This window comes from Molossus molossus, unplaced genomic scaffold (genome assembly GCF_014108415.1).
Source record: "Molossus molossus isolate mMolMol1 unplaced genomic scaffold, mMolMol1.p scaffold_m16_p_12, whole genome shotgun sequence".
In the NCBI taxonomy this organism is placed as follows: Eukaryota; Metazoa; Chordata; class Mammalia; order Chiroptera; family Molossidae; genus Molossus; species Molossus molossus.
In genome coordinates, this window is record NW_023425347.1 from 75,805,921 (window position 1) to 75,831,421 (window position 25,501).

General features: G+C 41.4%; 1 protein-coding gene across 6 annotated transcripts; it reads right to left on the reverse strand.

The window, feature by feature from the left end:
• Positions 1-642: 642 nt before the first annotated feature.
• On the reverse strand, positions 643-25,285 carry CAP1 (cyclase associated actin cytoskeleton regulatory protein 1). Of its 6 annotated transcripts, none has more exons than XM_036257313.1 (13): positions 25,157-25,285; positions 13,658-13,779; positions 12,953-13,056; positions 10,952-11,029; positions 8,718-8,861; positions 8,531-8,616; positions 6,997-7,102; positions 5,641-5,818; positions 3,333-3,517; positions 3,034-3,157; positions 2,816-2,898; positions 2,358-2,501; positions 643-1,824 (listed from the first exon to the last, which is right to left on the reverse strand). In XM_036257313.1, exons 2-13 carry the CDS (start codon positions 13,767-13,769, stop codon positions 1,741-1,743), a joined length of 1,428 nt encoding a protein of 475 aa, XP_036113206.1. In that variant the 5' UTR covers positions 13,770-13,779; positions 25,157-25,285; the 3' UTR covers positions 643-1,740. The 6 variants fall into 6 exon arrangements, with proteins under 6 accessions (XP_036113206.1, XP_036113209.1, XP_036113210.1 ...); XM_036257316.1 differs by having other exon boundaries at positions 13,658-13,782; positions 25,157-25,281; XM_036257317.1 differs by having other exon boundaries at positions 12,953-13,053; positions 25,139-25,281.
• Between the last annotated feature and the right edge of the window lie 216 nt (positions 25,286-25,501).

Sequence of the window (25,501 nt, forward strand, 5' to 3'; positions counted from 1 at the left end):
GCCAGGGCAACCTGTCCTTTCTTAATATGACTAGTGGTCTGGACTCTAAAGTCACTCTGATACTGGCATTAGCAGAGAATAGAAGGAAAAATGTGAAGAGACAAGGCTAATTTCCATCTCAAAAAATCATATTTACCAGTACACTCCAAACTTTTTTCTGATGTGTTCTGTGGGAAAAAAAAAATTGCTCAAAAAGCTTGGGGAATATTGCATATTCATTTTCTCCTTTTGGAGATCAACCCATTAGAATATTAGACTCTGAGAATTCCTGTTATGGTAAAGAAAACTAATCTTAATCTACCATTTCCTACACATTTTGAGCATGAACATCTTGGCCCCCACTCCCCTCCCTGTGAACACTTTTTGAAAGACTTGTGCAGAACGCCAGTTCGGGGAAATGAGTAGCTACGCGTGAGAGAAGTACCTTAGTGCTGTAAAGCTGACCCTTTATGATTTTTCCTTCATCTCTCTTCAAGCCTTGTTTTTCAACTAAAAGATGAAGCTTTGGGGAAAAAAGTGGGGGGATGTGAAAAGAATTTTATGAGGTTGCCTAAATTAAAGAGTAACTTCTTATCCTTTGTGTCATGTTTGTTTTCAATAATCTTACATCTCTGTGCAGTAAATATCATAGGTAAATACTAAGCAAGTTTGGTATTAATTTTATTCTGTTTTCTGTATAACTTTAAGTAGATAAAGGTTTATTTCTACAGGCCTCAGGAAATGGGTAGAATTCACAGGACAATCTCTCTTCCCACCAAAAAAAAAAAAAGTTGCATATTTTGGTATGTGTTTGTCCTAGAGGGAACAACTGAAATTTACATGAGCAATGCTGTGCAAGATTCTTACATAAGACTGAAAACCAGCCTGCAATGGAGATTTTAGTCCTTTGTTCTGGTGCCTGGACAGAAGCCAAAAGCTGTTGAACATAACAGGGCAAAGGAGACAGTGAAGATGGATGACAGGCACCTAGCATGGAAGGAGGAAGGAATGCCAGATTCCTTGGAATGGTGTGGTGTTTTTCCCTTTGTTTTCTTTTTAAGCCATCTCTGTAGGAAGGTGCTGGGCAGGGATCCCAGAGAAATAAAGGGTCTAAGACTCAAACTGGCCTGGGTGCAGGGCACTGCCCACAGCAACTTGTTCAGGAGAACCTACAAGCTCAGGTTCAGGCCGAGCCAGGATGGAATGCAGAATAAAAGGAATACATACAGGAATCAAATTTGCTTGGAATGCTAGATGGCCAAGTGAAGCCTTTGGTCCAGTGCAACCCTTGCCTCACTTGTCAACAGTGAAAAATTAGTCTGGTTAGAAGAACCAGCTGGAATCACACCAGCTTCTGCTACCTTCATGCTCATTGTTAGGAAAAGATTAATTTGTGAACTTTCTGAGCTGTAAATTCCTGGGGACTGCTTTTTTATTCCCAAAAGACTGTTGGTGGAATAATCCCCAAAGGCTGAAAGCTAAAACACATCAGTCCTGGTCTGTAGTTCCTTAAGAACAGACTGGTGGTGTGGTTGAGCTGATAGGAAAAAGCTGCACCTTCCTGCAGAAGATCAAATGACCTGCTATCCCACCCCAAATCTCAGCCTGAGGTATATTTCAGTGAAGGCAGGTAGCTGTGCTTCTCAAAGCAGAGAAGCAGTTTAAGAGCAGAAAGGTAGAGGAAATCTACAAAAAAACCGTCTTGACAGATATTTATCCCATGGTGTGAGGGAGAGGGCAAAGAACCCAGTGGCACTTCGCTTATCCAGCAATTTCTGTCACTGTGGTGACCAGTTTCTTCCCATTCCATAGGGTCTTGAACTGCTCAGGGACGGGGAACTCATTCTGCAAATAAACAAACAAGTTTAAATATGACCTAAAAAATAAGTTGGGGTTCAATCTTACACTTTTCTTCCAGTGCTTGCTTCCACTAAGCTCTGAGAACAGGTGGGATGTAGTAAGGCAAACAACCCACTTGAAAAAGCTACATCTACTACCACCTCCCCTACCACTGACACAACGAGGTAGCTCTGCAGTGCAGGGTGAGAACAAAGGTTCCAAAGCCAGACAGGTATAGGCTTGAATCTGTTCTGTACAGTTCACTGAGCAGTGCTCTTGGACAGACTGTTAAACCTATGAGGCATAAATGAGAATGTGTTGCCTTCATGATACCAACTCAACGGGGTGCTTTTTACTACACTGAGCTCAACCTAAGAAAGGCAGACACCACCCTCCTCTGGAGCACTACTTCGTGGGACTACCTCACACTTCTCTTGTGCTTGAAGTGTGGACTGCCGTCAGCTAGCTTTGTCTAATGTAAGAAGTCTTCAGTCCCCTCTGTGTTTAGATCTTACTACTAAAAAGATCAAGAAACTTACAAAGTCACCGCCTTCTGTAGGAATGAGGACATTCATCTCAGAAGATTTGGCACTGACTATCTCACAGTCCAGGGAATTCTTGCTCAGGTACACATGGCAGCCATCTGTTTTGTTGATGGAAATGGTTGGCACTTTACCCATTACCTGCAGAGAACACCAACAACACTTAAGTCCCAGCAGCTGGGAAGAACAGCAGAAATTTACAGGGAAAGCTTTCACGATTTCAAATGATTCATCAACTACATGAAAAGCTCGCAGGTGCACAACAGATATTGGATACTCAGGCAGCCTGGGATGGGTGCTGGAAAAAGCTCACTCGAAGAGCCAACTCCTCTCCTGCCACATCCAAAGCAGCTCAGCTTACAGACTTTGTAGAATCAGATTCCCACCACAGCAACATCTGTGGGTCGGCCGTGTCTCTTTCAATTAATTCCTCGGGGACCAAAATATCAAGTTACCTGAACTTTGACATCTCTACTATTGATTATCTCCACAATGCCCACCACGTCATCAAACACCAGACCGAGTTTCTTACAGTTATCTAGGAGAAGAAAGGGAGCAGGTCAACAGTATAACTTGAAAGGAAAGGAATATATTTTAAGAATCTTAGGAACAGAGTAGGTATGGTTCCAGGCCTCAGACTCTAAAACAGATCATGCTTAGTACAAGAACTCACCTACTGTAATGGAGTTAATTTTGCCCTTGATTTGCAATGTCGTGTTGACACACTTGTATATGTAAGCCACCTGTTTGAGTTCTGTGTCATCAATTACCAGGTTGGAAACATTCTCCTGATTTTCCTGTTAAAGAGATACCGTTTTTTAGCAATCTCATCACTAAGTATACACCACCCCCAAAACAGACTATACCAAAGTTTCCTTCTTGCAATCTAAGTCAGAAACCTGCATTCATTTGACTGTACTAATTTAAACCCATCCACTCCTTGTTCCCCCAATCCCGGCATTATTAACTCACTACTCTCCATTTCTTGCCCTCCAGTTCAAGTAGAGCTGGCTCCTTCTTTGTGGCTGGTTTAGGGGATGGGCTGACTCCTGGTTTAGGTGCAGTGAATGGTTTGGGGCCACTTCGTACTGGACCACTCTGGGCCTTGAGAGCAGGGTTCTTATGAGTCTTCATGTCATCAGATACATGTTTCAGGGCTGTAAGAACAACAAACTGCCTTGTGTCTATCCTTTATATCAGGGCTTTTGGCTGAAGCAATAATCAGTTTCCACTATCAGAAGTTATACTGATCCTTAACAAAAACATCAAAGCCAAAAACTAGAGCCTTTGAGACATTCTCTCAAAAGCAATTTCAGAGAAGCACTTTTATAATTTCTCTTCTACCCTAAGGCTAACTTAGATAGTTCCATTTAAAAAGATAAAACATGGCATATGTGTATGTATGGAGGGATAAATATGTAATATACAGAAAAAGACCTAGAAAGCCACATACCAAACATATACCCAAAAAACATGCATGTCCCAGCCAGGGTGGCTCGGTGGATTAAGCATCCTCCCATGGACTGAGAGGTCCCAGTTCAATTCCCAGTCAGGGCACATGCCCAGATTGTGGGGTTCGATCCCCGTAGTGGGTAAGCAGGAAGCAGACGATCGATGTCTTTCTCTCACATTGATGTTTCTTTTTTTTTTTTTTTTTTAATCCTCATCCGAGGACATTTTTCCATTTTTTGTACAGACAGAGTGGGAGGGAGAGAAAGGAAGAGAGAGAGAGGAAAACATCGATGTGAAAGGGACACATCGAGTGGCTGCCACCTGCATGACTAACCAGGGCCGGGAACAAACTGCAACCGAGGTACATGCCCTTAGCAGGAACCGAACCCAGGTCTCTCCAGACCTCAGCTCTAACCGCTGAGCCAAACCGGCCAGGGCATTGATGTTTCTTTTTTAAATATTTTTTCTTTATTGATTTTAAAGGGAGAGGGAGAGGGAGATAGAAACACTGATGATAGAGAACATCATCTGACCGTCTTTTGCACGCTCCCCACTGGGGATCAGGTCCACAACCTGGGCATGTGCCCTGACTGGGAATCGAACCAGCAATCTCTGGTGCATGGGTCAATGCTCAACCACTGAGCCACACCCCACTGAACCACATCTGGGCTCACATTGATGTTTCTATCTTTCTCTATCTCTCTAAAAAAAAAAAAATCAACAAAAACATATTAAAAAAAATTTTAAAAACATGTATGTAGTTTTTAAAGCAACAGATGAAGAAAAAGTAATATGTAACAGTAAAGAAAATTTGTAAAAAAAAACCACCTTGCCCACGGCTAACTTACTGCCCCTCCAAATCAGTGTTAGCATTTGAAACTCTCCCTCCTTCCAATAATTTTTTCTATTGATAGCTGTTTTTTATTTGGTTGTAACCATACCCATTGTTAAATTTGGTTTAACCAGTTAATACTTCAATAAAAAAATTTCATGTTAACTTAGTTTCCAAAATTCTTTTTTTTAATTTTTTATTTTAGATAGAAGATTCCATAATCACCTTCAAGCAAGCTGACCCATTCCTCACTCCTGAACATGGCCCAATCTACATAATACTGAGTGGACTATTTAGCTCCACCACTCCTGGTGGTGGTAGTTTAAATACTAGATTTTTCTTAAACTCTGCCTGGTTCACTGCAGAAAGAGATCCAATGGCTGCATAGTAATTCATCAGAAGGACTACAGTTAACCACTTCCCTTACTGTTGGATATTTAGGTTGTTACACCATTTTTAGCTATTATAAATACTACTATGAAATTTGTTCTTTATTTTAGATATTTTTATAGGTAGATCCCTAAAAGAGGGCTGTGTAATTTAGACTTCCATCTGTTGTATATAATGGTGTCTACTTTCTCTATACCAACATTAGGTCATTCTTATGCAAATTTTCCATGACTATTATATATCCTCTGAGGAAGTTAACCCGCAACACAATGACTCCCAAGTTGACAATGTGGTGACAGAAAAAGCTCTGGGGAAAATTGTTGGCACCATGCCTTGGCACAACAGGGTACTCTATACATGTCACTTAATATTAAATCACTTTCCTATGAGGTAGAGGGCTTCCTCCAACTACAATCACCCAATTTCAATTTGCATTTAAGCCAACTTTGCTGTCCCTTTGGGCAACATAAAGTAATATGACACCCCAAATTATATCTCCCATACACAAACCAGAGTTCTGCTTTACAGACTGTCCTGTCTCTAGTTGGTAAGGTCTGGCCCAAGCAACTTACTGTACCAACTCTTCTTGTCAAAGCATTCACTTACCATGTGTGATGCTCTCTCCCTGATTAATCTGCGCAAACAGTGCTGAGCGTGAAGCAGAGTCATCTGACTCTGAGTTGGTAGGCATTGGTGGGGGAGGTGGGCCTGGTGGGGGTGGGGGAGGACCCGATCCAGCAGAGCGTCCAGATGGCAATCCACTCAGTTCTTTTGCCACAGGCCCCTGGAACAGTAAGTGCAAATAACACGGTCATCCTCTCTCCCCCTCTGTACCATTTCCATGGAGTCCTACATGTGCCCAGGGTACACAGGGTATCACCTATAGCCCTTACTGCAGTGATTAATGCTCCCTATCCAATAAAGCTTGGCTTTATTCCTTCTCACCCTTTCTCAAGGATCCAACTCAGCTCTTTTCAACCTTCACATTTTTCCTTTGGCCTCTACCTAATTCCAGCTCTAAACCCATACTTCTAAAATTCTACTTACATATGTCACTAGTATCTCAGACACAGTAAGTTCAAGACTGAGTTCATCATCTCCTGCACACTCCCCTACCTGTACAATCACCCCCTTGTCTCTATTCCAGTGAAAGATATTAGCACCCAAGCTTGACTGTTCAATCTTTTAGTCTTTCAACCCTCTCATTCTCATTAAATCTTTTGATTGTATCTCCTTCAAATTCTTTTGTATCAGCCCCTAGCACCATGAACACTTATCCCCTAACCTATAAACTGAGACTCTCTTAAGCATAAATCTGATCATTATCACTTTCTTGCTCAAATATCTATGATAATTATCACCTGTTATAAAGTCTAAATGTCTCAACCTACCTTCCTTCCCTGCCTTTTCTCCTAAAAGTCAGACTATCTCTCCTTAATGAAGCCAGAGATGACCAATCCCTACATTTACTCTGCCTTTACTTTGGTTATCCCATGCCGTTTGCTAGTATCCCCATTTCTCCCACTTCTCAAGGCCTTATACTTGCAACAAGTCTCAGATCAGAGTATACCCCTTCAGTACAGTCTCTCGCAGTGCAAATCACTCCTCTTTCGCACACTCTGTAATGTATCTTTATTATAGAATTTAGCTTGGTGATTTATATTGGGGTTTTGTATCTATATTTTTAAGCTTCAAGAGTGCTGAAATAATGTAACTCATTCAACTGTCTCCCCTCCATCCCAGTTGTCCCTCACCTATGTTTACTGAAACTGAACAGAACTGAATATTCCTTCTCTGACCCTTGCTTTCTTTATTCTTTCTTCCCTTTCCTTCTCCCCTTTTTCTTTCTACCCTCCACTATAAAAGACTAGCATTCCTCTTGAATCTTGATAGTGCCAAAAGCTAAGAAACCTGTGGACCCCATCCTGGACGGATAAAAGGAAGGAGGGAGGATTTACAGACCACTTTGCTCCAGGCCAGTCCGGTGGTATGGAACTCTTTAATGTAAGCCTGCAGTTCTGTCCATATACTCAAGTAACTTTTGACCCAGTCCACATGCTTCTTATCCCTAGAAAAATTGAAAAACTCATCACAAGTAGTAGGGTACATTACAATATGATTTCAGTACCCCTATCTGTGAACTCACATCCTCCTGCCCATTGTTCCTTAGGCAATGCTCAATAGCAGCTTTTCTACCATCATTGAGCTTTTCTTCTTTTTTAAAGCCTACTCCCTAATTACACCAAAGTCCATTAGGATAGGGACTTTAGATTATACCTTTCTCTTATAGCAGTATTCTTTAAACATTTTTTTGTAAGTAGCAAACTGTTTTTTTACAGTAGACCTTAGGCAGAACCTAATATATAAAAGTAATAAAAGCAGTTATTCTGTACACGAAGCCATAATAGAAATCTCTCAAGTATCACTGTGAAATTCCAGAACTCCCAAGAAACTTGACAGCCATGTAGCAGTTCCTTATGTCAAAATATGCCCCTCCAAATAAAAAAACTTCCATTTAGGAGGAAATAATCAACATTAAATGATAGAAATAGCACTAAATTATGTTTCAAGTCTCATCTCTTCTTATATATGACCTAATTTTCTCAACTGTAAAGTGAGTGGGTATAATCAAAACCTTTGATGCTTAATTCCAGCTTGCTGGAAAATGAAGGAGGTACCTGGTGTCCTGGGACATACTTCACACACATGAAGGCTTACTCCTTCACAGAGCAGTTACTCAATACATGCTGGCTGACTGATGATGAATGGAAGAAAGAATGGGTTTGGGTAGCTATGAAGCTAATAGCTACCTACAGTCACTCCATACAATGACTCCCCTTATTTAATACCTGTGTTGGGCAGATGGCCTTACTCTCACATTACCTGGCCACATCAATAGTCAGGGTAATTTTTCTAGTAAATCTTACTAAAACTTTTGCCACTGGGCCATTTGGAAATCCTCAACAAAGGAACAAAATCTTATCTAACAGACAAATTAAAAGGCATTAGTCCAGCCCAGCTGGTATGGTTCAGTGGTTGAGCATCGAACCATACACCAAGAGGTCACTGGTTCGATTCCCGGTCAGGGCACATACCTAGGTTGTGGGTTTGATTCCCACTCAGGGCAGTATAGCAGGCAACGAATCAATGTTTCTCTCTCCCCACACCCTTCTTCTCTCTCTAAAATCAGGTAAGGATTAAAAAAAGGGCATTAGTCCATTTTATCTCCAGCAAAACCTTCTAAACCCGGAAGGATATGCACTAGAAGACTAAAAGGGCATCTACAAACCCTGAAAAAGAAGCAAAAGTGGAAAGAGAAACAGTTCCTGCTGTAAATGCACCTTCTATGAGCCAATATCTACCAGACTTTCCAGAAAGCAACCCTGGGATAGGCAAACCAAGACAGCAGTTAAGGGCAGCCTTAACCCCAAAGCACTGCTCCAGCAAGTATCCAGCTGGGTTTGTCCTTTCCCCCCTCAGGAACGGCTGGACTTACACATCTTTGTACTCCTTGAGAACTCGGTTTGTATAAAACATGGCAGCATCATTCATTTCTTTCACATAAGGACCAGGCTTGGGTGACTAGAGAAAGAAAAGATGTCAGTGACTCAGAGCCTCTCTAGCCCCATCTCCTCACCTTTTCTATCCTATTCCTTCCCTCCCAAGGAAGCTGAACTGCTCACCACAGCCACCCAAGCCAGGGCCTGGATACTTTCGCTGACAGCTGACAGGTGATTGAACAACTTGCTGCCTCGATTCTTCTCCCGAAAGGTTATGACTTCTTGGATCTGCTCTGAGATGGGAGCCAACAAATCAGAAAGCTTATTCTAGAAAAAGATGAAGGAAAAGATTCATGTTAGAGTCTTTCCATAAAAGCTTTATAGGTTGGTCAACCCTGTTTCTAAAGGCAAGAATTCTTTTTTTTTTTTTTAAATCCTCACCCAAGGATATTTTTCCTTTGATTTTTAGATACAGAGGGTGGGAGGGAGGTAGAGAGATACACACACATAGATTGGTCACCTCCTGCACAACCCCAGCCCCTGTCAAACTTGCAGCTGAGATATGTGCCCTTGACTGGGAACTGAACCCAAATTGGCCAGGGCAAGGCAAGAATTCTTTATGGACTACAATGAGCATCCAAATAAACTTTGTATTCATCCCGCACAGATGCATATGGCCAAAATACTGCTCATCATCTCCTCACAGAGTTCCAACCTCAGGCTGGATTTTGTGGTTCTTCATGATCACTCTCCAGCAATATCACAAAATTCTACCATTTCAGTCCCACTAACAGGAAACATTAGTTCGTTTCTGGGCTTTTACTCATAACAATCTCTTCTTTTTCCATCCATCCAAATGCTCCTCATACTTCACGAGGAACAGCCCTCCAACTCTAGCCACCCACATTGGCCTCCTACAGCATTTATTGTCAGGATAACCAATTTTGGCACCTTATCACACACCAGCACAAACTATTAATGAACCCATGTGAATGTTTTTTTTCCCCTCATTAATTCTTCAAAGACAAGGGCTTTGTCTTAACCCTCTTTTATAATCCTTATAGCCTTCAACACATTGCTAGCCATATAGCAGCTGCTGAGTAGAGATGTGATAAATCAAATGCAATTAGGGGGTTTGTCATTTGAGCAGGCAGCTTAGCAAAACAAAGATGACTCTTGTGTTTTTGTTTTTATCCCTTCTGCAAAGTTCAGTTTCCTGAACATCTCAATTCTTAGCTCTTAGCAGTCTAAAGCAGGAGCCAGCAAACTTTCTGTAAAGAGCCAGACAGCAAACATTTTAGGCTATGCAGGCTATTCAGTCTGTTGCAGTTTATCAACTCTGCCGCTGTAATGGATAAAGCAGTAATAGACATCAATTAAAAGAATGAACGTGGTTGTGTTACCCTCTCCCAAAATTCATTTACAAAATAGATGGCAGGCCAGATTTGGCCTGCAGTTATTGTTTGCCAGTCCCTAGTCTAAAACAAGGGAAACAGAATAGTGTCTCAGCTGCCTGCTTTGTTTTACAGAAAAGGTTTAAACAAAATGTTTTAAACATTCAAGATACATTAATAATTAGAGTCTAATATATTTAACATTATCTTACACTATTTTTTACATTATTTAGGCATGCTAAAGGTCCAAAGATTTTAACACAGCATTAGAAGGAATTTTATTACCCCTCTGCCCAGGAAAGCCAAATGCAAAAAGGAGAAACAAAACTAAAATCTTTGACTCCAAGAAAAATCTGAACTTTCTCTAATTAATTTTTACACTTTAGCAGCATAAACTTTGAGGTAGCAGTAGAGTTAAAGGAGAAAAGCAGTACTTTAGAAGTTTTAGGATCTCCACAGCATTATTAGAGCCCACTTCACAGTGAAACAAGAGAACCACTCCCTGTGACCCAAAGGGCGTAAGAGACAATATATGAATTTAGCCTCAGTCAAGAGGCTAAAAAAGGCTGTTTACTAAAAGAAGCAGCGCTGCTGTCTCTAGGGAGCACACCCATGCCTTTCCCCCAGGTGTGTTTTCCTTGCTTCTATCATTCTCCTAAGCTCCAAGGGCCCTTCTTTTGCCTCTGTAACTTGTTTCCTGAGCCCATTTCTTCTACAGTTCACTTCTACTTCTGTGACTTTCTAAGTAAACTTTCTCTTAAAGAAAGAAAAAGAGAAGCTACGAAGTATCAGGGGTAACTATAGTCCTAAGTAAAATAAAAGAAAGACTATTAGTACAGCCCAATAAATACTCAATGGCACATTCCCAGAATTGCACTTTAAGTCTGACTCTCCTTCTGGCAACTGTTGTGATCATACATTAGCCTGCTTTGTTTATTTTAGCATGTTGTAATAGCTCAGCAGAAATCTTTCAACTTCTCCTGAGTATCAAACCAAAACAAAACCAACTAGTAATGAACTTACACCTCCTGGCTGCTGGCACTGAGAGGCTGTAACCAAGAGAGCCCGCTCCAACTTCAGACCTGTATGGACCATCTCCGCCTGCCGGAAAGAAGAAGAATCAGCTATCGATGACACATTACAACTGGCGAAGTCCTGATAAGAATAACCTGAAACCTCTACTTCCATGTACTTTGGTAGCAACCTAGGCACTTCATGTTGCTTTCCTCAGGTATTCCAGATTGCAGGGACTGATAGCAGAATTTCATGTACCACTGTTCCTGTTAGAATTAATCAGAGACGTATATCCAGGAAATGAAGATAATCAGGGCTAGTCTTAGATGAAAGGCTAGCAACTGTACGTGAAGTGTGATCTAAAGTTCACTGAAAAAGCCTCTCATCACCAAAAAAAACAAAAACTCTTTTCTCAAAAAACAGAGGTAGGAATAAAGGCAAAGGCCTAAATTTATGCCTAAAATTCTAAATCTATTTCTTAAATGTGGGATCATGGTCCATTCATAGGTAATTAATCACATCAACTTATTGAGCCATAACCAGCACAAATAAAACAGTAAGTGCAGTACATCAGCTTGAAATTATTTCCTTAAAACAATGTTTTAAAAAAAGTATAGAAGTAGTCATAAGCACTATTTTGTGAAACATAACTTAAAATATGTATTTTCTTATTGAGGGTCAAAAAAGGTTTAAGAAACATGGGCCATAAGCACTTTTAAAATATAAAATTCAAATAAGATAACCTACTTCTTCTGGATTTGCATTTTTTAAATATAAAAGTGATACAGGCCCGGCCGGTGTGGCTCAGTGGCTGAGCATAGACCGATGTACCAAGAGGTCGCCAGTTCGATTCCTGGTCAGGACACATGCCCAGGTTGTGGGCCAAATCCCCAGTGGGGGCCCTGCAGGAGGCGGCCAGTTGATGTTCTCTCTCATCGATGTTTCTTTTTTTTTTATCCTCACCCGAGGACATTTTTCCATTTTTTGTTCAGATAGAGCGGGAGGGAGAGAGGAAGAGAGAGAGAGAGAAACATCGATGTGAAGGGACACATCGAGTGGCTGCCACCCGCACGACCAACCAGGGCCGGGGACAAACTGCCACCGAGGTACGTGCCCTTAGCGGGAACCGAACCCGCTCTCATCGATGTTTCTATCTCTCTCCCTCTCCCGTCCTCTCTCTCTAAAAATCAATAAAGAAAAAAAAAAAGTGACACAAGTTTTAAAATTTTTTCAAATGTTATAGACTGTATAAAGTTGCAAGCCTCCAACACCCCTATTTAAGCCCCAGTCCCACTCTCTAGAGCTAACACCACTGCCAACAGATGGTATGTAAGAAGCTCAAAATAGATCATCCAAAGATCAAGCAGCCAGTTCTGCTGAAGGGTCAAGAAGATCCTAAACATGGCTATTGCTTACAATGAATCACACAGAAGACTAGCAAGAATATTTTGGGTACAAAGAGAGACCAAATATATGCATGTGAGTGTGGGGTGGTGGTGACATTTTGGTGGCAGCACATGAACAGAGGTGGGTGGAGAGGCAACAGCACATGAAGAGAAGTGGGCGGACAGGCACCTGTCATTGCCTACTTCACATTCTTGTTGTGGGATAAATGTGAAAATAACTCATATTAGCATAACCAATGACTATCAAACATAGTTTTATAAATGCTAAGTCATGATAATGATTTTTTTAATAAGCCACCCTGGCTTGGTTATATAACATGTTGGGATGAGACTGGTAGCAGTTCTCACCACAAAGATAAATCAAGCCATATTTTATGCACCAAGCAAGTTATCTGTATAAAAGAAGCCCACACAGAATAAGTGATAAAAGCAAAGGGTCCAGAAAAATCTGAGGAACAGTTCCAGTGCTTGGACTGAACTCCAGGCAGGAATTAGCTAGAAAGAAGCCAGGAGCCTTGCAAAGGGCTTTTAAACCAAGGATGAACAGGATCTGAAAAAAGCCACCAGTCCTTAAAAGGGGGGAGAAAGGGCAAAACATTCTCACATGTTTCTGCACATCTCCTCCAATCTCTTTACTGATCTTCAGGTACTCTGCCACAGGACCAGCAAGCAGTGAGTCAAATGCTTGCACATAGGCAACTGCTCCTGCTGAAGACACGTACACCACAAATAATCAGTCATGCATCAGAAAAATGATTTGTTAAAAGACACTTCCATGTGAAAATGGAGACGCAAGGCTATCCAGTAAACAGAACACTAGAACATGACTTAGGAAACCTAGGTTGCAGTTCCAATACCAACACTAACTGGCTGTGTTACCTTGACTAAGTCCTTTTTCCTCTCTGAGTTAATTTTATGTATGAAATGAAAATAAAATAATCCTCCAAGGTTCCTTTAGGCTTTAACATTCTATGATTCAATTGGTAAATATGCAAAATGGCCAATTTGCCAGTCATTTTGGGAGAAGAAATTTTAATATCACCTGTCATTTGTCTTACACTGGAGTCATTTTGCTAAATAAAGAACAGGAAATAGCACACAAGCAAGAAGTTCTTGTGTTAAAATAACTTAACCACAGGCCTCACTACACAAGTCACTTCCTCCTTTATCTGTTCACTGCAATAAACTTTCTAGATTAAGCATTTTGGGAAGTTAACTCCAAAGGAGAGAATACACTGTAAGAAAAAAAATTTCAGGCCAAGATACTGAGCTTTCACTCAAAATATCTGCTGGGCTATATACTGCTTACCTGTTGGAGCACTATCTCCAAACCCACAGTGCATGTCAGAGGAATGGGATACTGCCTCCAAACGGCCCACAGCCCTCTCCAATCTTTCTACCAGATTTTGCATGTCGGCCATAATGCACCACCTGCTGAAACAGATCAAATGTAATTTGTTGTTTTAATATTACATACTACTTTACTCCATAGTACTAAGGAGAAGACAGAATACTCTTAGGGGTGAAGAGGATGCCAATTCTGAGGAACAGAATAATTTAATAATAAAATAAGATGGAAAAGTAGTCTAGCATATTCGCAAAATCATAAAGACCTCATTAAGCAAGAGAACTACCCAGGAAAAGGTGTTCACTGAAAGCAAACGCTTACACACTCAAATACCTACTGAATATTTATGATACCACAAAATGTAAAATTCATAATTTATAAAATATAGTCACATGTGTTCTCTTAGTTTGTGCCTTCCAACAACTATTCAGGGATAGAAGGAAAATTATTGCACTCTTAAAGACAAGAAACTTAATTTCAGTAAAGTTAAATGACTTGCCTATAGTCACATGAGTAGACAATAGAGAAGCCAGTACTCAAATTCAAGTCTGGCTCTAAGTTCAGTGTTTTTTCCTATACCTTGCTGCCTGCATATAAATTCCCCAAACCAAGATGAATATATTTATCACACCTTCAACAACTTATAATCTAATATAGGAGACTTGACATATACACTAACAACTATAAACAAATAGAAAAATATTTTAAGGTGACCTAAGAACACTGCAGATAGAATAACACAGGATTTCAGAGAGAGGCCGAACACAGTATGGAGAAGCTGCCTTTAGAGCCAGGCTTCAAATGAGAATGGGTGGAATCTGGATATGCAGTAGGGAAGAATAGACACATCCAGAAGAGTTTCTTACAGATCTTTCACAAGTACTAAGGATCTGTCACAAATACTAATTTATCTGAACTAGCCTCATTCAGTGTCTAATATCCTAAAGAAAGTATGCTCCATCAGAGAAGGGACCTTTTCTGACTTGTTCCTTTTAATTCTCTACCATCTAGACCACTACTTGACAAGTAGAAGGTGTTCAATAAATACTTATGAATTTAATGAACCTGAAGTATAGCATCTCAAAACTCCAAAGGGACAAGTGATCTAAAAGCTGCCCATACTATACACACAAATAAGTGTTAAATGTTATCAATACACATAAAATGCCTGAGACCCTAAATGATCTCATAAAAATCAGTGAAATTTCAATCAAAGCCTTGACTTGGAGAGATTCCATTTCAAAGCATTTATTAGTTCAGGTAACTGAAGCCGAATGAACTCAACTCCCTTGAAGCTGCCTAAAATGACCATAACAATTACAATTCCCCCAAAGATTACATGCCAGAATATCTCAACTTAACACATTGTCCTCCCTGTGGAAGAGATAAGCAGCTCACAAGATAAAGTATCCCTGTCCATTCTTTCCTGTGTATGGGCTCTGGTCTCTCTGGGCCCAGTGACTTGCCAGAGAATGTTGTTTAAAAGAAAATCAGAGAAAAAAATAAGAATGCAAACTAAATAAACCTTTCCATTCCCTGGTCTGGAGATGCAGCAGAAGCTTCCAACTCCCTGCTCTACTCACAAATGGAGAAGACTGGAAGCAGTCAATATATTCTCCCTTATGTTATGCTATCATCGCCTGAGTTCCCAAATTGCTGCCCATTCTGCATACTGTCCAGGAACAAACACACATAATTTACCATACTCGATAAATCCCAGGGGAAAAGGCAGCAAATACAATAAGTTCCCAAGCTATCTTCCATTAATAAATACCACCCGTGCCCTGGCCAGTTTGGCTCATTGGTTAGAGAGTCAGCCGTCAGACCAAGGGGTCACAGGTTCAATTCCCAGTCAAGGGCAGGTCGGATCCCTGGCCTGGCCGGGGTCCTGTGGGAGGCAGCCAATCGATGTGTCTCTATCATATCAATGTTTCTTTCTCTCTCACTCTCTCTCCTTCCCTCCCCCCTTCCACTCTACCTAAAAAACTCAATGGAAAAATATTCTTGGGTGAGAATTAACAAAAACAAACGAACAAAAAAATCAATGGAAAAATATCCTCAGGTGAGGATTTAATAAAAAAGATACCGCCCTGGCCGGTTTGGCTCAGCGGTTAGAGCAGCGGCCCGTGGACCAGAGAGTTCTGGGTTAGATTACTGTTAGGGGCATGTACCTTGGTTGCAGTTTGTCCCTGGCCCTGGCTGGGGTCATGTGGGTGGCAACCATTCAATGTGTCTCTCTCACATCAATGTTTCTCTCTCTCCCCCTCCCTCCCTCCTGCTTTATCTGAAGATAAATGCAAAAATGTCCTCATTTAAAAAAAAAAAAAAGATACCACCCATTCTACAACATGTTCCCACCAGACACAATGATGCCATAGGCTGAGACCAGTGTTAACATGGAAACACAGTACAAATGTCTCTAAAGACTGCCAGGGTTAGTGAAAACTTACCAATCTTAAAAGTTTAATACAGCTTCATAAGATTTTTGGCTCCTTCCCCACCCCACCCCCATTTTGCTTGTAAGCTTTCACTGCAAAACAAGCTACAGTTCTGCTATCTATCTTAAGCAGAATGAAAGGGCAAAACAACTATCATTTATAGTTAATGTCATTCTATCACTAACCAAATATAGAACAGTACTAGACATAGAAAACAAATTAAAAGAATCAATTAACCTTCAAATAATCAGTTTTAGGCAACTAAGTGACTAGCACCTGAATTAAGTGCTGTGGAAATACCAAAGAATGGTAAAATAGTTTTTCTGCCCTAAGGGAGAATCTAGCAGGAGAAACAAAGCTACCTTCCACTGAATCACTGGCTCTCAGGATTTTAGGAGGGAATGTAGAAATCATCTTGTAAAAACACTGTTTGATGCCAGAACAGTCCTTTCAACATTCCCAGAAGGTATTTGTCAGGTAGCCTCTGTTCAAATACCTTCAATGTGGAGAACTCAAGACTTCTGGAAGCAGCCTGTTCCATTCAGACAGCTCAAAGTATTTAAAAGTTTTTCCTTATATGGAGGCAAAATTGGCTTCCCTGCAACTTCCACCCACTGATTTTGGTTCGCCCTTGGAGGTCACACAAAACAAGTGTGCATTAAACACAGAACAAGTAATGACTGTGTAGTGTTGACTACCAAGTACAGTAGCATTCAGAGAGTCCAATATGACTCCAGAGTTGCAAATCCAGTGGCCTAAGAGACTAATGACACTATAGGCAGAAATATTTTCTGCAATGTGCCCGTTAGGGCAAAAAGATGAGATCACTTTTGGATATGCAGAGTGTGAAGAGATGAAGCTTCAAATAGAAATGTTCAGTAAGTAGTTAGAAATAAAGCTTGGGGAAGATCAAGGCTGGAGATCAATGTCTGCAAGTCATCAGCAAAGAAATGTCATGAAATCCTAAGAATGGGATAGGATCTTGAAGGGGTATCATGCTGAGCAAAAACGAGAACTTTAATTCTCCAGCAATTTCTTTTGTGGTCTGAAACCAAGAAAAATCAGAAATGGCTAATGATATCTGTCAAAGGCACTTCATTCTAACAATTCAAGCAACCCAATTCATTCTGCCTATGCAAGAAGTCGTTCAGAAGTAAATGGAACCAAGTGACTCCTGCAGTTCTTGTCTCATCTCATCAGACAATTAAGCCAGTGGTATGAATTTCTACTTGAGTAGGAAGTTGCTACACTTAAAATGTTTTCTACTTTGTCTGGTAGTTGTTCCTCTAGTAATAACCTTAAGTGAATTGAAAAGAAACTATACAAGTCAGCCTGCATTCTATGGTAACACAACTGATCTGCTTCAAAATGCTTCTCTTGGCCTTGACTTTGTAATTCTCTTCCTGAGATGTTATCCTAAGAAGGTAATCCTAATGTAGGAAAACTGATAGGTGGGAAGATGTTCACTACAATGTTAGCCTAGACTTCTGATTATAGTGGAATAGCTAAATGTGCTGTGAAAAAAGACTTGAAGAAAATAAAATTTAAAGTATTTGTCACATCAGAGTAATGGGGTTTTGGACAACTTGCCCTTCTATTTTCCAAAATTTCTTTAACAAAGTTATATAATTTCTTTATAATGAAAACAAAACAAAACAGCTCCACTTGGACATACCTCGTAAGGTACCACTGAACTACGAGGTAATAGTTAGTTCTACTCCTAACAATATAGAAATTCTCTCCCGGCTGGTGTAACTCAGCTGACTGAGCGTCAGCCCATGGAGTGTGAGGTCCTGGTTCAGGGCACATGCCTGGGATGTGGGTTTAATCCCCAATAGGGGGCTTGCAGGAGGCAGCCAACTGATGTTTCTCTCTCCCTCTCTTCCTTTTCTCTAAAAAAAATCCATAAAAACATATATATATACAATATAGAAATTCTCATCAGCAGGCTCTAACAAGTCAGAAAGCAAAACCTAGACAATCTAATAAGAGATACTTACAAGTTAGCTGTTTTAACCCAGAAACCAAAGAACAGACATCACTTTGCCCCAGTAAAGATGCCATCTAAATCTAACCCAAATCAAGAGCCACTGTTCTTCTCTAAGCATTTGGTTTCACTGATGAAACCAATGACATTTAGTGCCTGAGTCATTGCCACCTGAGGCTTAGATTAAGAGAAAGGCCTATCTTCTAGAGAGAGAGAAAGAATCCAATTCAATACCAGCACTTGTCTCCTGTTCCCTCCTTAACATGGTCCTGTATCTGAAACTCCAGGAGTAAATAAAGCTAGTAATAGTGTACAAGCTGAAGTCAGACTTGGGAACTAGTTGTTTCAATGGTCTGGGGCAAAAAGATAACTTATGTGGCAATGGGTTCCTCTCTCTTACATGCAAGGAACATTATGAAGACTAACTACATAAGAGCACTTAGCAAGCATCTTTGACAATATATAAGGAAAAACTGTTTTGACTGATTTCAGCTGGGCAGTTGCTTTAAACAGAACAGCATTTCCCATTCTCATGTATAAAGATAGATTCAAGGATGCCATTTGTCCTTAGCCATGATACAGGTATAATTAGATATATGAAAAGATCTGTGACTATAATAAGTCTATAATTAACTTAAGTACAGGAACATTTATGACCTATGGAGGAAAAAAAGAAAAAACAAAAAACAAGTTCATTCCTTCCAAGAAACATTTTAACTATAACTATTTTCCAGTCAGATGGAAAAGTTTGACATGACAGGCTTGCTAATACAAGGCAAACAAAGCTGCATTGTACATGAGGTATATCTTTAGAGCTATGATTCTTTTTATGGAGTTTACATGTCAGTATATCAAGAAAAAATAGATTCATGGCGGATGCTGTACCTGCATTAAAGATGACAAAACTATAACAATTTAATCAATCAAAATAAATGCTGAGTACAACATCATAAACTATATGCAATTTAAAATAAATAATAATCCCTGTCCACGAAACCAAACTGTTTAAATGTAGGCAACATGAACAAAACAGGAACTTATATATCCCCATACAGGGTGGGAAGAAAGTAGGTTTACAGTTATTTATATGGAAAATAATACAATAAATAAATAATACAAGAATAAATAAACAATACAAGAATAAATTGTTCTGCATACTCACAAGTGTAAACCTACTTTTGCTCCACCATGTATAAATCTCCTGACTTGCACTGTCAACTACCACAAGTTTTCTTCTAGTGAGTGCCTAAATCAGTGGCATTCCTCTATTAAGATCACATCCTTTGATGAAACAAACAAAACAAACAGGCAAGTCCTTAAAGGACCACCCAGGAACTCCCTGAATAAACAATAATTCTTGATGTCTCAATGAAACACATGATTCATTCCTTGCAGGGTACCCAGTGTTTCTCATGTGCCATTCACTGTGCTAAGCATGGCCATAGAGCCTGCTTGGAGAAAACAGTTGGAGAGATAAGGCACTGCACAATCATAGCAATGATACTTTTGTTCTTTTTTTGGTTAATCTTTACCTGAGGATATTTTTCCATTGATTTTTAGAGAGAGGAAGCGGGGAAGGGAATGAGGGAAGGAGAGAGAAAGAGAGAGAAACATCAATGTGAGAGAGACATATCAATTGGTTGCCTCCCACACACACAATGACTGGGGCCAGGGATGGAACCTGTAACCCAGGTACATGCCCTTGACCGGGAATTAAACCCACAATCCTTTGGTGCGCAGGCCGACACTCTAACCACTGAACCACAAGGACCAGTGTGCTATACTTTTTAATACAGTGGTTTTTAATCAGGGACAATTCTGTCTTCCAAGAAACATTTGGCAGTGTCTGAAACATTTTTGATTGTCAAAACTGAGGGAGTGCTACTGACATCTAATGGTTAGAGGCCAGGGATACTGATAAAATCCTACAATGCAAAGGACAACCCCACAACAAAAAATTATCTGGCCCAAAATGTTAACTGTGCCAAGGCTGAGAAACCCTGTCCTACTGTGATGAGCAAAAGAGAAGCACGAGAGGTACAAATAAAATGTTAACGTGGTAGTTTAGGATTTTCTAAATTAGACTGTCAATATGCAACATCCAATGAAAACTAATTAGGATAAGGGTCTGACTGTGGAGAATTTTATACATTGGACAACAGGAGTTTAGTTGATTATTTGGGACTATGAAGCCAGTGAAGGGTAATGAGATGAAAATGGTTCTTTTTAAGATTAGACTGGTTGTGACAGAGATGTTGAAGTACAGGCATGAAAGCCAAATTAGTAGAAAGTAAAGAAAGGAACTGATGATGACAATTCAAAGGAAAAATCACTAGGACTGGGTAAGATATAGCTTGAGAACCCTCAGATTTCAAATCTCAGGATTAAATTTCAAACCAGAGGGTTCAACTTTCAATGACACTTTGCATTTGCTTGTTTAAGTAAAATGAATCTTTTGACTCACAGTCTTCACAAAAAACAGAAAGGAGGAAGTCACTTTTTAAAGGCTTAGCCCTTCATTGAAAAAAATAATAATCACAACTAAACAAATCTATGTATAACCAAGAAAAGGTGTGAGAATAAAAGGGTGGCACCACTCAGGTTGGAACCAAAACATTTTACAAACTAAACAGCTAACCTTCTCAAGGCAAAAATACACTCATTAAAACTTAACATTACCACCACTTTCAGTTTGCATAATAGGTTGTACTTGCACTGCTACCATTTTATTTAAACATAAATGATGTCCACCTGATTGATGAAGTATTTGGGGGAAAGAAAAAGGCAGGACATTTCTATAGAAATTTCTTTATGCTGGACTGCAACAACTCAAACAAAAAGCAAACTGCCAACAACAGAATAAAAATACAAATGCATTAACCCTCCTGGTGTGGCTCAGTGGTTGACCAACGAACGACCCATGCATCAAGAGGTTGCCGGTTCGATCCCTGGTCAGGGCACATGCCCAGGTTGTGGGCCAAATCCCCAGTGGAGGGCATTCAGGAGGCAGCCAATTGATGTTCTCTCCCATTAATGTTTAGATCTCTCTCTCGCTCTCTCTTTCTCTCTAAAAATCAATAAAGAAAAAAAAATTAAAAAACAAAAATGTAGCCCTGGCCAGTTTTGCTCAATGGTTAGAGCGCTGGCCCACGGACCAGAGAGTCCCAGGTTTGGTTCCCACTAAGGGCACGTACCTCAGTTGCAGTTTGTTCTCGGCCCCAGTTGGGGTCATGTGAGTGGCAGCCAATCGATGCATCTTTCTCACATCAATGTTTCTCTCTCTCTCTTCTTCCCTCTCTCCCTCCTGCTCTATCTGAAGATAAATGCAAAAGTGTCCTTGGGTGAGGATTAAAACAAACAAAAAAAAATGCATTCAAACAAGGCATCATAAGCCATTAACCTGACAGGCATCTACCTTTTTACTAAGGTCTTATCTTCTGCCACAAACACTAGGTTCCAGTACTTCATCAAAAAAACAAGCCCTCTCCTGCCTCCATATCTTTGCTCTTGCTATTTCCACTAGTTGGAATACCTTATTAGACATCTTTACTTTGATGTGCTGCAAACACCTTGAACTCAAATGTTCAAAATTAATTTCCTTTCCACCCTGGTTGGTTTGGCTCAGCGGTTAGAATGTTGGCCCACAGACCGAAGAGTCTCGGGTTTGATTCTGATCAAGGGCACATACCTCAGTTGCGGTTCGGTCCTCGGCCCTGGTCGGGGTCATACAGGAGGCAGCCAATTGATGTCTCTCTCTCACATCAATATTTCTCTCTCTTCCCCCCACTTCCCCTTCTCACTCTATCTGAAGATAAATGGAAAAATACCCTAGGGTGAGGATTTTTTTAAAAATTAATTTTCTTGCCCTGGCTGGTTTGGCTCAGCGGTTAGAGCGTTGGCCTGTGGTCCAGAGAGACCCGGGTTTAGTTCCCGCTAAGGGCACGTACCTCGGTTGCAGTTTGTCCCCGGCCCTGGTTGGTCGTGCGGGTGGCAGCCACTCGATGTGTTCCTACACATCGATGTTTCTCTCTCTCTCCCTCCCGCTCTATCTGAACAAAAAATGGAAAAATGTCCTCGGGTGAGGATTAAAAAAAAAAAAATTAATTTTCTTTCCATGCCATCTGCCCAACTCACCCCCTTCCTTCTCACACTACCTGTCTCGGTGAATGGTAGCACCCAGTTCCCTAAGCCAGAAAACCAGGCAATCATCTAGACTACTCATATTCCCTTACTCCCATAAACAATCAGCCTCCAGTTTTATGGATTCAATTTTTTAAATATTCCTCAAATCTGATTCCTTCTCTCCTTCCCACTGTCATTGTCTTAGTTCAAGTCATGATTATGGCAACAGCTTCCAAACACTGCTCTACTTCCTCATCATGCTTCTTCCCACTTAACTGACTGAACTTTCTAAAACATGAAATCTGACCATGTAATTTTCCTACATAAAACCCTTCAAAGCCTCGCCATAGCTTTCAGGGTCAGATCCAAATTTCTTAACATGGTTTACAAGGTCCTTCATATTTGACCCCCACCACCTCCCATTTCCTCCACTTCTCCAGGCATTACTAGAATTCCAGTCACACTGCATTAGTGATGGTCTTTCACATGTCCAGATCTCCATGTCCTTGCACTTGTACTCTCTGCATGGAAATCCCTTTTTCCAGATTCACCATATGACTAAATAAATCTTACAAGACTTAGCCTCCCATTTCCTCCTCAAAGCCTGAAGACTTGGCTCAGGTATTCCTCCTCTGTAGTCTCATAGCCCTGTGCTCAAGCAATGCACCATTAACATTGTAAGCCATCCCTGCTTTACTTGTCTGCCCCCTCCTCCACTCCATGAGAACTGTATTCTTAGCAACAAGGGCCAAGTGCCTCATTTAATATGTACCTCACACATATTAAAGGCTCAAGAAATAATTGGTGATGGGCTTCACCATTTTTCACTTGAACAGGGATCCCTACAAAGAACTTCAAATGACATAGTTCTGATATTAACCTCGGCCTTAAAAGGTTGTCATCCTCTCTTCATTGAGTTTATTCCTATATTCATCCTTCAAAATTCATCTTTTTTGTTTGTTGTTGTTGTTTTAATCCTCACCCAAGGATATGAGGATATTTTTCCATTTATCTTCGGATAGAGTGGGAGGGAGGGAGGGAGGGAAGGGAAGGGGAGAGAGAAACATCGATGTGAGAGAGAAAATTGATGGTTGCCTTCCACATGACCCTGACCAGGGCTGGGTACCAAACTGCAACAGAGGTATGTGCCCTTGACTGCAATTGAACCCGAGACTCTTTGGTCCACAGGCCGACGCTCTAACTTGTCGGCCTATGGACCAAAGTGGCCAGGGCTGGTTGTTGTTTTTTGGTTGTTGTGTGTTTTTATTAATCCTCACCTGAGGATATTTTTCCATTAATTTTTAGATAGAATGGAAGGGAGGGAGGGGAGAGATTTAGATAGAATGGAAGGGAGGGAGGGGAGAGAGAAACATCCATGTGAGAGAGACACATTGATTGGTTCCTTCGGCAGGACCAGGGCCAGGGACTGAATCTGCAACCCAGGTATGTGCCCTTGGCGGGGAATCCAACCTGAGACCCTTCAGTCTGTAGGCTGATGCTCTAAGCGCTGAGCTAAACCAGCCAGGGCTCAAAATTCATCTTAAACTTTGCTTCTGCAGAAGAAATTTTCCTGAGCCCCTTGGTACATTTCCATAGCACTCTGTTGTTCTTCCTGAACACTCATCACATCTATAATTCTTTTTTTTTTTAATCCTCACCCGAGGACATTTTTCCATTTTTTGTTCAGACAGAGTGGGAGGGAGAGAGAGGAAGAGAGAGAGAGAGAAACATCCCCTTTGTGTCCCCGTAAAAGGAACACATCGAGTGGCTGCCTCCCGCACGACCCAACCAGGGCCGGGGACAAACTGCAACCGAGGTACATGCCCTTAGCAGGAACCGAACCCGGGTCTCTCTGGACAGAGCCAAACTAGCCAAGGCACATTTATAATTCTTAACCAAACGAGCCTGTTAACACTGTTAGCTCTGTGATGGCAGGGTCTAGCTGGTTTTGTTTCAAAACTGCATTCCCTGGACGTGACCCAGTGCCTTGAGACAGAATAAACACAATTTGTACTAAATTTAATTCTATGAGATAAGTAGAGATCTCCACATAAAGGATGAAAAGAAGAAAAAAAGGCTCAAAGAAGTTAAATAAGGCATCTATGGCTACAGATAGTCAGCAGTGGGGAAAGGCCGAACGTAAGCCATCTGATTTCAGGGCCAGAAGTATGTAAAACCCTCAATAAAGTTAACTTGGCTCTTCAGAGTAAGAGAGACAGGCTAGGAAGAAGGGAAGACTATCTGAATGCAAATACAAGGACCTGCCCCTCTCTCTTTTTAAAAACTTCCTAGATATTCCAAACACGCTGCATTACCAAGGAAAACAAAAAACTTCCGAGTAGTCTTTATCCTGACGGTCTTGAACTTGCAGTTGCCCAAGAGAGGACACCAACCGAAGACCGCTCCAAGGCAGAGACAGAGGGTTCCGGGGAAATGAACGTGGGAAGGATCTGAGGCTTCGCTTGAAAGAGCTCAAGTCACGATTCCAGTTCTTTCCCTCATTCGCTACATGATCGTAGACCAGTCTCTTCTCTCCGGGATCAATTTACCCATCCGTGCAATGGGGGCAAGATGGGGATAAGGGAAGACTACTAAGGTCTCGGAGTTCCCTTTCAGTTCGAGTATCTTAAGAATCAGGCCTCCGCTGAGGCTGATGATCCGGACTGCGAAATCCAGCCAAAGGGCCTCGCCAGGAGAGCCCGGCTCAATTAGTCACTCCGACCCCACCTCAAGAGACCGCGCCCAGGATCCCAGGTTGGCCCGAGGGCCTCCGCCCCAAACCCCTCAGCAGGGTTCACCACGCGCACACAGGCCAGAAATATCGGCCATTAGCAACGCCGGGGGCCAGTGGGTCGCAGAAGGCACCCCAGTCCCTATCCGGCCGCATACCCTCACCTCAGAGTTCTGCCTCACCTCGGGACTGCGAACAGCCGCTCTCCACTTCCGGCAAGAACCGCCCAGCAATCTTCGCGCGACCCACTTCCGGGCCCTCACTGGGCGCGGCACCCCCACCGGAAATCAACGGCTGGCTGAAACGCCAGGCTAGAGGAGGGCGGGGGAGGAAGTCCGGCCGCCCTGCTCGTGACTCCACCCCTTATCCACCACGCCCGGGAGTCCGAAGGGCACAAGCAAAAACAAAAAACCCGCCCCCAGGGCGGGAGCGACCCTGGGGGCGTTCTCTATCTAGCCACGCCTCCTTTTAACTTTATTAGCCTCAGTCACAGGGACCAATGAAGGAACGAAATTACTGGCTAAGCT

Coding starts and splice junctions, on each gene's coding strand:
- CAP1 (XM_036257313.1), bottom strand. CDS start 13,769: ATGGCCGACATGCAAAATCTGGTAGAAAGATTGGAGAGGGCTGTGGGC. Junction 8,862..10,951: donor AGTGCCAGCAGCCAGGAGGT/GTAAGTTCATTA, acceptor ATCTTTTTCTAG/AATAAGCTTTCTGATTTGTT. Junction 7,103..8,530: donor CTCAAGGAGTACAAAGATGT/GTAAGTCCAGCC, acceptor CAATTTTTCTAG/GGATAAGAAGCATGTGGACT.